At 44.5% G+C, this 13232-nt stretch overlaps 1 protein-coding gene across 8 annotated transcripts in view; it reads right to left on the bottom strand.

Annotated features, from left to right (window-relative positions):
* LOC110505442 (low density lipoprotein receptor adapter protein 1-B) overlaps positions 1-13232 on the bottom strand; it is a 54675-nt gene that overhangs the window by 17037 nt on the left and 24406 nt on the right. For all 8 annotated transcript variants that reach the window (XM_021584659.2, XM_021584655.2, XM_021584653.2 and 5 more), the window contains exons 2-5: positions 5196-5338; positions 3850-3962; positions 892-1006; positions 416-488 (exon numbers count right to left, since the gene is read on the bottom strand). In XM_021584659.2, the coding sequence (XP_021440334.2) occupies positions 416-488; positions 892-1006; positions 3850-3962; positions 5196-5338 (444 nt within the window). The remainder of the gene's footprint in view (positions 1-415; positions 489-891; positions 1007-3849; positions 3963-5195; positions 5339-13232) is intronic.

The following is a 13232-nucleotide window of genomic DNA, read 5'->3' as shown; positions in this document are numbered from 1 at the left end:
AAGAAGCAGTACGGCTTGGTTGGGTATCGGAGGACGCATGACTTTCAACCTTCGTCTCTCCCGAGCCCGTACGGGAGTTGTAGCGATGAGACAAGATAGTAGCTACTAAACAATTGGATACCACGAAATTGGGGAGAAAAAGGGCTACCCAGCTTTGGAGTAGTTGTCCATTTCCCTGATTTTGAGAGGAGATGGCCATTGTACCGAGAGACTTTTAGCAATTGCACTGATGATTGGAGTTAGCTCCAATCATCTCGAAACTGCTCACAGAGACATACAAAGCTGGGACCAAAATCTCAAAGTTTCCCTTTAAATGTGTACTAGGGAGAACATAGGCCGAGTGAAATAATGAAAGAGTAAGGGGGAATGAGACATTCGTCACACTTCTCCAGTCATCCGGGGTGACCACGCGTACCTTCTTTGGCAGCCTGCCAGAACTCAAACGCCACTCTGAAGGCTTGGGCCACTGTTAACGTCACTGCCTGGGCCTGAGGGGGGGAGAGAGAGAGAGCGAGAGGAAAATAAGCACAGTAAATATGACATACAAGATGTTGGCTAAGTGTTTTAAGATGGGAGAGGAAAACCCATTGAAGACAGATAAGAGCAGAACTAGAGACTAACAGAGGGAGGGGTCGCCAGCCTCCAGAGGAAACTCCTCAACTAACACCTAATAAGGGAACATTAACCCACGTGACCGTGTTGGTCCCTACTACTCAGTTCAACTTCCTCTTCCTTACTGGTTGTTTATGTAGCTGGGAGGAAGTGTGGCCGTTGGACCAGAGCTAAATTAGCAAGGGGAAGGAAAGAGAGGGAGTGGCACACTCATTCACAAAGCCACCCCCTGGGAGAGATACTATTTGGAAGAGGGGCCACAGAGACACACAGACTCACCACTTTCCTCTTGGTGCAGAGGTAGGCGTGACACTCCAGGGTTTCATTCTGTTGGCTCTGGGCGATGTAGGCAAACACTTTGTCGTGCATCTTGTCTGCTGTGCAGTAGGATATCCTGAGGGGGAGTCACAGAGACAAACTAGTTTTAATAAAAAGTGTCCCTGCAGATTGGGCAGGGCTATCACGCAACTTCATCTTCACTAAGCCTTTAAGCCCACCACAATCAGATTTAGACACTTAAATCTTTCATTTCCACATTAAATAAACCCATCACATTTCACACACACACCCTAGCGTGCAGGCGGAGACCCAATCAAAAGATCCAGGCTTTGAATTTGAACTTAAGGACATTCGTCTGTGGTATGTCCCCAGTGTACCTCGGCTCCATTAGTTTTAGCCAAGACGACTGTGTGATCCCTGCTGTGTCTGTCCGCCCAGCCCTGTGGTGTTTTAGTATTATTGGATTGGACCTTGCCTCTTAACTGCAGGTCTACTCTAACGTTGGAACATGCTCTGTTCTGCAAATGTTCTGAGACATGATGTCATGTCACCCCGAGACCTGATTGACAGGTGGGTTGGGTAATGAATGACCGCAATCTGCCCTCCCTGTTCCTCTACACCAGCACCCTACTGCTCAAACTCTGAACATCACTCTGCAGAGATCACACGTCGAGTTAACTAATGACTCAGTGATATAAAAATGCAACATGTAAAAAAAACATTTCTCTGCTATAAAAGCCAACAGCTGCACGGAGCGACGTTGTGAGATTTACAACAGATGTTGAGAGCATTGTGAAATTGGGCGTCAGGTAAATACATTTAATTTACTGCTCATCCATCTTCTCTAGCAGATGACTGGAGAGGAGGACCTCAGTGAATGACAATGTTTGCTTTAAATTTAACCAACATCCTTACATTGAGTCACAGCTAAATAGTTAGTGTTGAAGATCACACAGCCTCAGAGAAAACTGTTGTGCTCCAGTGTGATGGAGAGTTAAGTGACATGATTGTCATTTTGTCCTCAATGTGCCAACCCCTCCTCGGTTGCTGTGAGAGTGATCCAACCCCTCCTCGGTTGCTGTGAGAGTGATCCAACCCCTCCTCGGTTGCTGTGAGAGTGATCCAACCCCTCCTCGGTTGCTGTGAGAGTGATCCAACCCCTCCTCGGTTGCTGTGAGAGTGATCCAACCCCTCCTCGGTTGCTGTGAGAGTGATCCAACCCCTCCTCGGTTGCTGTGAGAGTGATCCAACCCCTCCTCGGTTGCTGTGAGAGTGATCCAACCCCTCCTCGGTTGCTGTGAGAGTGATCCAACCCCTCCTCGGTTGCTGTGAGAGTGATCCAACCCCTCCTCGTTTGCTGTGAGAGTGATCCAACACCTCCTCGTTTGCTGTGAGAGTGATCCAACACCTCCTCGGTTGCTGTGAGAGTGATCCAACACCTCCTCGGTTGCTGTGAGAGTGATCCAACACCTCCTCGGTTGCTGTGAGAGTGATCCAACACCTCCTCGGTTGCTGTGAGAGTGATCCAACACCTCCTCGGTTGCTGTGAGAGTGATCCAACACCTCCTCGGTTGCTGTGAGAGTGATCCAACACCTCCTCGGTTACTGTTACGTTCCCCAGTTTCTGTGTTTTGGGTTTGGTTGTGTATTTCAGGAAATGGCTTCCTGAAGTCCAAAGCAGCTGATTGGTCGGCCCCATTGCAGATTGGAGCTCTGACCCCGCCCTCTCGTCAGGGGTTACAGCTGTCTGCAATTACCGACTCCTTCTGCAGCTTGAAAAGCCAGTGTTCCTTTGTTAGGAGGAGAGAGATTCTTTGTATGTCCTGTGTTTTGAAGTTGGTCTGTATAATTTGTTGTAAAGTATTTTGTAGCCGGTCCTGCAGAGGTATGTGTATGTCAAAAGGACTGTGTTTTTGATTATTGAAACTGCTCACTTTACATTAGTAATTCTATTTTTGTTCACAGGTGGGAAGGCACCTTGGGAGTGTTTAGGCTAAAAGCCTGGAGGCATTCATATACCAGTTGTATGTACTGTCTATGCCACTAGGTAAGACCTGGGCAGACACCACCCCCCCCCCCCCCCCCCGTATTTTGGCTAGAGTGCCAGGTGGCATTAAGAATAGTTAAGGTAGGAGAGGGGGCTCTTTAACGTGAACTTTCCATCCAGCCTCTTTTCCCCAAATTACTGTGTGAAGGAAGAACAAACTCCCTGTTAATGGTAATATTCTCTGCCTCTGTCATCTTTACCCGCACCTACAGTCACATACCTCTTTCGCTCCACGAGGAGTTGAGTGTAGCAGGGTGTTGTGTTCCCTCCTCCATGAGGCGTCCGTAACAGTTACTGTGAGAGTGATCCAACCCCCTCAGTTGCTGTGAGTGATCCAAATTCTGGTCTTTTTATTTGACCTTTATTTAACTAGGCAAGTCAGTTAAGAACAAATTCTTATTTTCAATGACGGTAAACATTAATAACTGCCTTGTTCAGGGGCAGAACAAAAAATGTTTACCTTCTCAGCTCGGGGATTCGATCTTGCAACCTTTCGGTTAGTAGTTCAACGCTCTAACCACTAGGCTACCTCCCGCCCCCTTCGTTTCATTTCAAGATGGAGTGCTTGGAAGCCTCCACTTCTCATAAATGTGGCAAGCGATTCAAGGTTGGCCTAAGCAATAACAAGTCACACTGTTTTTCTAAGGTGAAATTGAGGGTATGTGCGCTATCGCGCATGCCTGTTTCTGAGTGCTCACAACCCAGGTTAAAGCTCAGACACACAGCTGTTGTTGTAGAGGCCTCCTGAGGGAGAGGACATTGATGGAAAGCGCTATCCACCCCTTCACCCTTGATGGATGAGAGGGTTTGGAAGGGGGATTCTGGGAGGAAAACAACTTTTGTTTTATTGGAAGTTGAAAATTAAGAACTTAAAAATTGGGGCACCCCTTCTCTGAGTGAGTGAGACTAACCTGTAAATGGATATGTTCTCGATCAGCTGGTTAGAGGCATAGTCATAGAGGATGATTCCTCGAGGGGACACTTTTAATGTCACTTTCTGGAGTTTCTTGCCGCTGGCTTTGGCCTAGAAGAAAGAGAGGGTGAGAGGGCGAATAGGTTAATGATACTCATGCAATCTCAAACCTGTGGGACTTTTGCCAGTGTGCAAGTATGTGCTATAAGTACACATCTATAGTGAACTAAAATATATTGATTGTGGCCTGTGGAACGTTGTTCCACTCCTCTTCAAATGGAGGGAGCTGGAACACGCTGTCGTACACGTCGAATATGCTCAATGAGTGACATGTCTGGTGAGTATGCGGGACATTTCCAGCTTCCAGGAATTGTGTACAGATCTTTGCGACATGGGGCCGTGCATTATCATGCTGAAACATGAGGTGATGGCGGCGGATGAATCGCACAGCAATTGGCCTCAGGGTCTCATCACGGTATCTCTGTGCATTAAAATTGCCAAAAATAAAATGCATGTGTGTTTGTTGTCCATAGCTTATGCCTCCCCATACCATAACCCCACCGCAACCATGGGGCACTCTGTTCACAACGTTGATGTCAGCAAACCCCTCGGCCACACACGTGGTCTGCAGTTGTGAATCCAGTTGCACATACTGTAAAATTATCAACATTGGAGTTTGGCTTATGGTAGACATTGGTAAACATTAAATTCAGCTCCGGTGGACATTCCTGCAGTCAGTATGCCAATTGCCTCTCCCTCAAAACGCGGCATTGTGTTGAGTGACACAAATGCACATTTTAGAGTGGCCTTTTATTGTCCCCAGCACAAGGTGCACCTGTGTAATGATCATGATGTTTAATCAGCTTCTTGATATTCCCCACCTGTCAGGTGGACAGATTATCCTGGCAAAGGAGAAATCATCACTAACAGGGATGTGCACAAAATTGGAAATAAATAAAGTGTCAATCACCTCTGAGACTCTGTCCTGTGTGCCCCGGGCCCTATATACTCCCCCCAATTTAATTACTGTGGAGCTGCCAGAATTAATAACAGTACACCTTCCTGTTACTGTACAATGCACCTTGCCAGAGCAACACTCAGATGCATCACAACTAATTGCATCTGGGTTAAATGGCTGTTGCAGAAGGCTGGCTTTCATGAAAGTGACAACTTAATGGAAAAGTAAATGGGACCGTTTTATACTGTGGTGGTACGGGTATCGGAATAGATCAATCCTCTGTATTAGGGAAAGTTGTCAAAATACCCTTTAGAAGGGGAGGTTTGTGTTTTTGGGGGGGATAGGGTGTAGAACGCCTGGGAAGGTCAAGTGTGTGTGGTGCTGACCGTGGCCACGATCCTCTTGACGGCGGCTGCGGAGAGCTCTTCTCCTTTGGGCTGCTCCACCAGCGTGACGCCCAGGTACTTGAGCTGGAACAACATGCCCTCCAGCAGGGTCTCCCGCGTGTCTGTCCAGTTCTCTGGCAGCTCTATGGAGAGGAGAGGGCACAGGTCAGAAGAGACCGGTACAGGTGACAGGTCAAACAGATGGCCCAACACTTTTCAATCTACAACATAGCTGAAAGGTAACAACAAAAGGCCATTGAACTGCACTATCATTTGCGTGACCTTTATGTTAGATTTGGGGGGGGGGGGGGGTAGTAGTAGTAGTAGTAGTAGTAGTAGTAGAGGTAGAGAAGCAGACCGTCTCTAACCAAGGTTTATCATACAGCCTTTGTAAAGTCACCTTCAAATGTGAGTGTCTGCCAAACCAGTCATGTATCCAGACATTGGGCAAATACAACAGGACAAGCTTGTCTTCTCCATTTAATAAACTTATCAAAACAGTAAGAATCAGAGTCATTTGTCAAAAGGCTGCTCTCCCTAAATACACTGAGTGTACAAAACAAAAGGAACAGATGCTCTTTCCATGACAGACCAGGTGAATAAAGGTGAAAGCTATTATCACTTATTGATTTCACTTGTTAAATCCACTTCAACACTTTGTGTGCCATTCTGAGGGTGAATGGGCAAGACAAAAAATTTAAGTGCCTTTGAATGGGGTATGGTAGTAGGGGCCAGGCCAACCGGTTTGAGTGTCAAGAACTACTCAACAGTTTCCAGTGTGTATCAAGAACGGTCCACCACCCGAAAGGGCAATCAGCCAACTTGACAACCGAGGGAAGCATTGGAGTCAACATCGGCCAGCATTCCTGTTGAATGCTTTCAACACCTTGTAGACTCCATGCTCCGGTGAATTGAGGCTGTTCTGAGGGCAAAAGTGGGTGCAACTCAATATTAGGAAGGTGCTCCTAATGTTTTGTACACACTGCGTATACTGTAGCTGTTCCCTTCAAAAGGTTTTTTGAAATTCAATGCGTGTCCTTTCCAAAGAGCACGGGTCCCGCGCCGCATAGCGATGACATTCAGTAAATCAAATATAACATTGTGAGTTGAATAGGAGCCCTGCCATTTCATTTCTTTCATCTCCAGAATGTGCTGTGAGCAGTACACGAGCGATTTCTCTGTCTCTGTATAATGCCAGAGGCATTTAGTCACAGCACAGAACAACAGTTAGTTACAGCAGAGATGACGAGGAGCAGAACACAGAACTACTAGTACCCATACTCCCCCTCTCCCATGAGACCTCAGTCTCAGCCAAGGCCATGAGGGACCACCGCAATAGCCCAGCTATAGAGGGGCACGGCACACCCCTCCCCCTCTGGCTTCACTACAGAGTAGCTGTGCAGGACTTAACAGGCTTCGTATTCACAAAATGCTTTAAAGCGCACCATGTTTAACTACACTTTGACTGAATGAGCAGTCTTACAGGCCTAGTTCTGCAAGGCTGGATGGTACGCTGTATCTAAACTAGCCCAATTCATGTTTCAGAGACAAAACAGGAATGACAGGGGTTGTTTTGCACAGCTTTCATTATGACTTTTTTAAAAATCATCCTGCACTTCCTTCCTCAAATCAGTAACATGTTAACATGAAAAAGATCTGTATCAGAAATGAAATGGAAGAAAATTACAGTTGATAGTGACAGTGTTCTCTGAGGAGAATTCACAAGCACCAGGGGTGCTCCATTCTGTCAGTTAGAGACAACCGTGAAACATGTCCACGGCGGGTCTCTGGCGGTCAGTGATATTTCCTGTTGATCTTGAGGTCATCTGGCCAGAGAATCCTGTTTTTACAGCTGCCATGTTCTTACAGAGCCATTCAGCCAACTGGAATAGGTCACTAGGTTAAAATCATGGTCAGACCTTCAAAGGTAAACCCAAGAATTGGAATCCATGTAGGCTATATTCTTCAATGCAAAAGGTAAAAGTTTCAGATTGTTATGCTTTCACCCTTATTGAGCCAAAGTCACATTCTACTAGGGCTGTCCCCGACAAAAAAAAAATCTTGGTCGACCGAGAGTTGTCTGTTCTTTCGACCAATCGATTAGTCTACATTTTGAAACGTGTGTTTTTCCATATAAAGAAAAATCCTAGGTGTTTTAATTAGTGATGCACCGTTATGACTTTTGGGCCGATATCAATATTTTCCTTGCCAAAAAAAACAAACAGATACCGGATATTTAAATGTTTTGCGGCCTTTTAAGCATACAGTTAAATACAGCGGGGCAAAAAAGTATTTAGTCAGCCACCAATTGTGCAAGTTCTCCCACTTAAAAAGATGAGAGAGGCCTGTAATTTTCCTCATAGATACACTTCAACTATGACTGACAAAATGAGGGAAAAAAATCCAGAAAATCACATTGTAGGATTTTTAATGAATTTATTTGGAAATTATGGTGGAAAATAAGTATTTGGTCACCTACAAACAAGCAAGATTGCTGGCTCTCACAGACCTGTAACTTCTTTTTTAAGAGGCTCCTCTGTCCTCCACTTGTTACCTGTATTAATGGCACCTGTTTGAACTTGTTATCAGTATAAAAGACACCTGTCCACAACCTCAAACAGTCACACTCCAAACTCCACTATGGCCAAGACCAAAGAGCTGTCAAAGGACACCAGAAACAAATTGTATACCTTCACCAGGCTGGGAAGACAATCTGCAATAGATAAGCAGCTTGGTTTGAAGAAATCAACTGTGGGAGCAATTATTAGGAAATGGAAGACATACAAGACCACTGATAATCTCCCTTGATCTGGGGCTCCACGCAAGATCTCACCCCGTGGGGTCAAAATGATCACAAGAACGGTGAGCAAAAATCCCAGAACCACACGGGGGGACCTAGTGAATGACCTGCAGAGAGCTGGGACCAAAGTAACAAAGCCTACCATCAGTAACACACTACGCCGCCAGGGACTCAAATCCTGCAGTGCCAGACGTGTCCCCCTGCTTAAGCCAGTACATGTCCAGGCCCATCTGAAGTTTGCTAGAGAGCATTTGGATGATCCAGAAGAAGATTGGGAGAATGTCATATGGTCAGATCAAACCAAAATATAACTTTTTGGTGAAAACTCAACTCGTTGTGTTTGGAGGACAAAGAATGCTGAGTTGCATCCAAAGAACACCATACCTACTGTGAAGCATGGGGCTGTTTTTCTGCAAAGGGACCAGGACGACTGATCCGTGTAAAGGAAAGAATGAATGGGGCCATGTATCGTGAGATTGAGTGAAAACCACCTTCCATCAGCAAGGGCATTGAAGATGAAACGTGGCTGGGCCTTTCAGCATGACAATGATCCCAAACACACCGCCCGGGCAACGAAGGAGTGGCTTCGTAAGAAGCATTTCAAAGTCCTGGAGTGGCCTAGCCAGTCTCCAGATCTCAACCCCATAGAAAATCTTTGGAGGGAGTTGAAAATCCATGTTGTCCAGCAACAGCCCCAAAACATCACTGCTCTAGAGGAGATCTGCATGGAGGAATTGGCCAAAATGCCAGCAACAGTGTGTGAAAACCTTGTGCTAGACTTACAGAAAACGTTTGATCTCTGTCATTGCCAACAAAGGGTATATAACAAAGTATTGAGATAAACTTTTGTTATTGACCAAATACTTATTTTCCACCATAATTTGCAAATAAATTCATTAAAAATCCTACAATGTGATTTTCTGGATTTTTTTTCCTCATTTGGTCTGTCATAGTTGAAGTGTACCTATGATGAAAATTACAGGCCTCTCTCATCTTTGTAAGTGGGAGAACTTGCACAATTGGTGGCTGACTAAATACTTTTTTTGCCCCACTGTCCGGGCTCAGACTTGCTGCGCTGTAAAAAAAGAAAAATACAGCTTGTGACTAGCAACAGTTGTCTCTCTCTCGTCCCTGCGGCAGCTACAGTGGTTCCTCCTTTAAAATGTTGCATCATACTGCAGCACACACTGGGTGCATTCTGTGGCACGTCATTTAATTGTCAGCCATTTCTTCTGTTACTGCAAGTTATTGCTAGTTTGTCCACCAGAGGGCATCTTTGAGAAGCATTTGATAATATTCCATGTTGGCATTACCAGAGAATTTAAAACCTTTTTTTAATAACATAGTATATGCGATTGATTAAGAAATTTGGCTTAATTAATTTGATTAATATTATGGCGTTTCCATTCAGAGAAAAACAAAAGGGTTTCCGTTAAGATGGAAAATATGGCGCTGTACAACGAACTGTTTGCCTTCATTAGACAACTTTGTTCCAATATTTCTGTAAATCAGTGATATTTATTCCCATAGTAATTCATTATGGATCCATAACTAAATCAACATGTGCATTTTGAAAGAGTATTTTTGAAATCTTTATTTTATTAACGAAACGTGGTTATTTGTTTTTCAGGCTACTGTGCTCTGGTATTCTGCGCTCTAGTAAACTCAGACAAGAGTGCTCTGAAATCCGTGTAGATCGTAGGCTAGACACATTCCATTTTTCACAATGTTCTTTCTGATGATATCTAGTTCATTGCATCCGCCGTGGAGCCCAGTTTCATAATATGACCATATTTCCCAGCTGCTTGCCATCGTTTTGAAGAAATCGCAAAAAAAAAAACAGGCCTTATTTTAGTGCATTTTTTCATCCTGCCAGCACCTATTAGTTCTATTGAGCACCGTGGCACCAACTCGCCTTCCGAACGTTCTATTCCCAGCTTATTGTTCAACGCCTGCTTCGCTATTGTTGGCAATGAAACATGCTCACGTTGTTTTACAGTTAAAATGTAAACAAAAATAATATTGGAACTCTGCAGTCTTCCCATTGTTTCCTATGGGGGAAATATAGGCATGTCGGTCTATTTCGCCAAATATCTCGCAATGTGTATATTTCAATTTTTTTCAAGTCGGGCGCCATTTTAAAATCATGAGAATCTCCTCTTTCTAATTATGTAAGCCTGGGCAGCTAGCTCGGTTGTCATCAAATGCTAGCCCCAAAATATTTTTTGCCCTTGGAATGCGGAGATCCCCCTTATGGTTTTCCTATGGAGAGGCCTGCCTGTCTATTTCGCTGTCTATTTTCCCCAAGTCGGGTGTAACCGGTGTGAAATGGCTAGCTAGTTAGCGAGGTGCAAGCTAATAGCGTTTCAAAATCGGTGACGTCACTCGCGCTAAGACCTTGAAGTAGTTGTTCCCCTTGCTCTGCAAGGGCCGCGGCTTTGGTGGAGCGATGGGTAACAATTCTTCGAGGGTGGCTGTTTTCAATGTGTGCAGAGAGTCCCTGGTTCGAGCCCAGGTAGGGGCGAGGAGAGGGATGGAAGCAAAACTGTTACACGGGCACCATTTTAAAATCAGGAGAATCTAATCTTTGTAAGTCTGGGCAGTGAGCTCATTTGTCATTGATCGCTAGACCAGAAATATACATGTATTTTTTCCCTACTTGTTTATTACATAGACATAAGCACAGTTGACACCATCGAGGTGCGGATGTTTACTTTCTACACAAGTTGTTTTTTTTCCAGTTTTGTCCGACGAACAGATTGGTGTAGTAAAATAAAATGGGATACATTTAATGGAATTTTAAGCATCACTCCAGTCAAAACAGGCTCTGCAAACGTTCGATTCCATTCATTTGCTATGGGCTCGCGCTAGTGTTCCAGTTTAGCCAACGTTCTTTAGCTGTTTTTCAGCCTTGGGTGAATTTTGACTCCTTCTATTGTCCAGCCTATAGATAGCCAGAGCGAATTTACGAAAGCCCCCAAATGTCCATTGAGAAAGCACAACAACTATACCATTTAGCTAAGTTAAGAATAATCAAGTCAATAAACATTGGGTAGTTAGATAGCCTATAGATAATATACTGGCAAGTTTGATGTATAACTACTAACGTTAGGTAGCTGTAATGATATGCTATGTGGTTCGTAAGGACAGCGTAGCTAACAAATTGTCAGACAACATAACGTGTAAGGTAACTTATTTGAAAAGTCATTACTTTATTACATGAGTAGCAAGCTACCCCTAGGACGTTAGGGCAAAACTGGTGCGTGATAGGAGGGGGGGGGGGGGGGGGGGGGGGTCTCACACCTAGCTCGGCTACCTAGCTCGGCCCGTGCTTCATGGTTGGGATGGTGTTCTTCGGCTATGACATGCACGTCTAGGAAAAGGTACCAATTCAACAACGCACTGATGTTTCAGACCCACGGACAGCGACCGCTATCAAACGCTGGAGAAAGTAAATTTGTTATAAAATAATATTTTTATTATTAGTGTTGCGCCATTGTCTTTAACCATATACGATTTCAGTAGCACGTCAGTGATGGACTGCCATCGCCACGGCATCCACAATGGATTAGTCCACAGGAGCAAATCATACAGGTGTCTTGTAGACCATGGAAAATGTGTATATTTTTTCTACTGCTCGACAAAGAAATCTTGGTCGACCAACAGCCTATCGACCAAACAATCAACCAGTCGACTAAAATGGGGTCAGCCCTATATTCTAGCAATGTAAAATGCCTAAAGGTCTAGCTTGCTACTCAGAACAGAACACTGTCAAGGTAATGCCAGTTTTACTTTTTTCAGAGCCAATAGCTTCCCAACTGAGGTCACTGATTTGAAAAGTGCAACAACGTGACTTTCCTTTAAAACGGAACAAAATGTGAGTGCATAAATCTTCAAATGTACAGTACACCCTGTTCTGAATGTGGGGGAGGAGTAGAAACTGGAAACTAACATTTCAAAAAGGCAACCTATAATACCCATCTCTTTAGTCCCCACCCTTGTCGACCAGCCCTCAGTAAACACAGGCTTTGTCCTTTTCAACCTCCTCCATCCATATCTCCATTTTATGCTAACCTAACCTCATCATAAACCCAGCCTTTGCAGTCCAGCTAACCGTAACCAGGGCTTCTAAGTGACTAAGGGAGGTTTAATGGTCTGTAATGGTCTTAATGTGAACCTAGACTTACCTTATAGGAGAGTCTGGTAAACGCCCATGATTGAGGTCAAGAGCTCACAACCACCGGGTTGGTGAACGCCAATCTGACCGTGGGTCCTCCACTGATCCGACAATGCACTTTACACTAGGAACATAAAGAGACTACGTTCCTAGACATTACAGCATGGAACCACTAAAAGCTAATTATGCTCCCTTATTAGGTTGCTAAGCAGACGGATATGGCCATTGAGAGAGTGATGCTTTCAGTTTTACAAGCAGAGGTATAGTCACTTAGGCTTATTAGTGTATTATAGGTGAAATGCCAGTCGAGTCTCATACATTCTGATAGGAATTTGACAGCTGATATGTGAACTTGAAATGGTGGCAGGTATCCTAGCGGTTAAGAGCGTTGTGCCAGTAACCGGAAGGTCACTGGTTCGAATCACAGAGCCGACCAGGTAAAAAAAAAGTTTTAAAAAAAAGTAGATGTGCCCTTGAGCAAGGCACTTAACACTAATTGCTACAGTAAGTAGATCTGCATAAGATCATCTGCTAACGGATTAAAATGTCAATGTTATTTTATACAGTAGGATGAATTCACTGCAGCACTGCTCATTGGGGAAGGCAATGGTTTCGAAGATAGGTAAAGCTACATTACAATTACGCATTGATCAGACCACAAGGGTCCTGAAAGCTAGTCCCTGAAAGGGCATCAAGCCGTTTGAAATTACAAACATCCTCCTAAAGAAGACATTTTCCACCAGCTGTTTCTTCCTACTCAGGCAGCTGTCAGGTCAGACCAAAAAAAAAAAAGACATGCAATGAAGACTCAACCAGTTGAGGTTCAGTTAAGACCTTAGGGGCATTTCTTTCTTCCTTCCTTTCTTCCTTTTTTTATTTTTATTTTTTAATCTCCAATTCCTAGTAGAGGCCATGGGGGGGGGGGGTGGACCAACAGTTCACTTTCCATACAGGACCTCAGTGTAATCCTTTTATCATGGTCCTCCCCCCCAGAACCATACATTTACATGGCTCTGCTCCTGCTCTTCCTCCATCCCTCCCTCGCTCTTCCCCTCACACT

This window comes from Oncorhynchus mykiss, chromosome 25, assembly GCF_013265735.2.
Source record: "Oncorhynchus mykiss isolate Arlee chromosome 25, USDA_OmykA_1.1, whole genome shotgun sequence".
NCBI lineage: Eukaryota > Metazoa > Chordata > Actinopteri > Salmoniformes > Salmonidae > Oncorhynchus > Oncorhynchus mykiss.
This window is presented reverse-complemented; position numbering and strand designations above follow the sequence as displayed.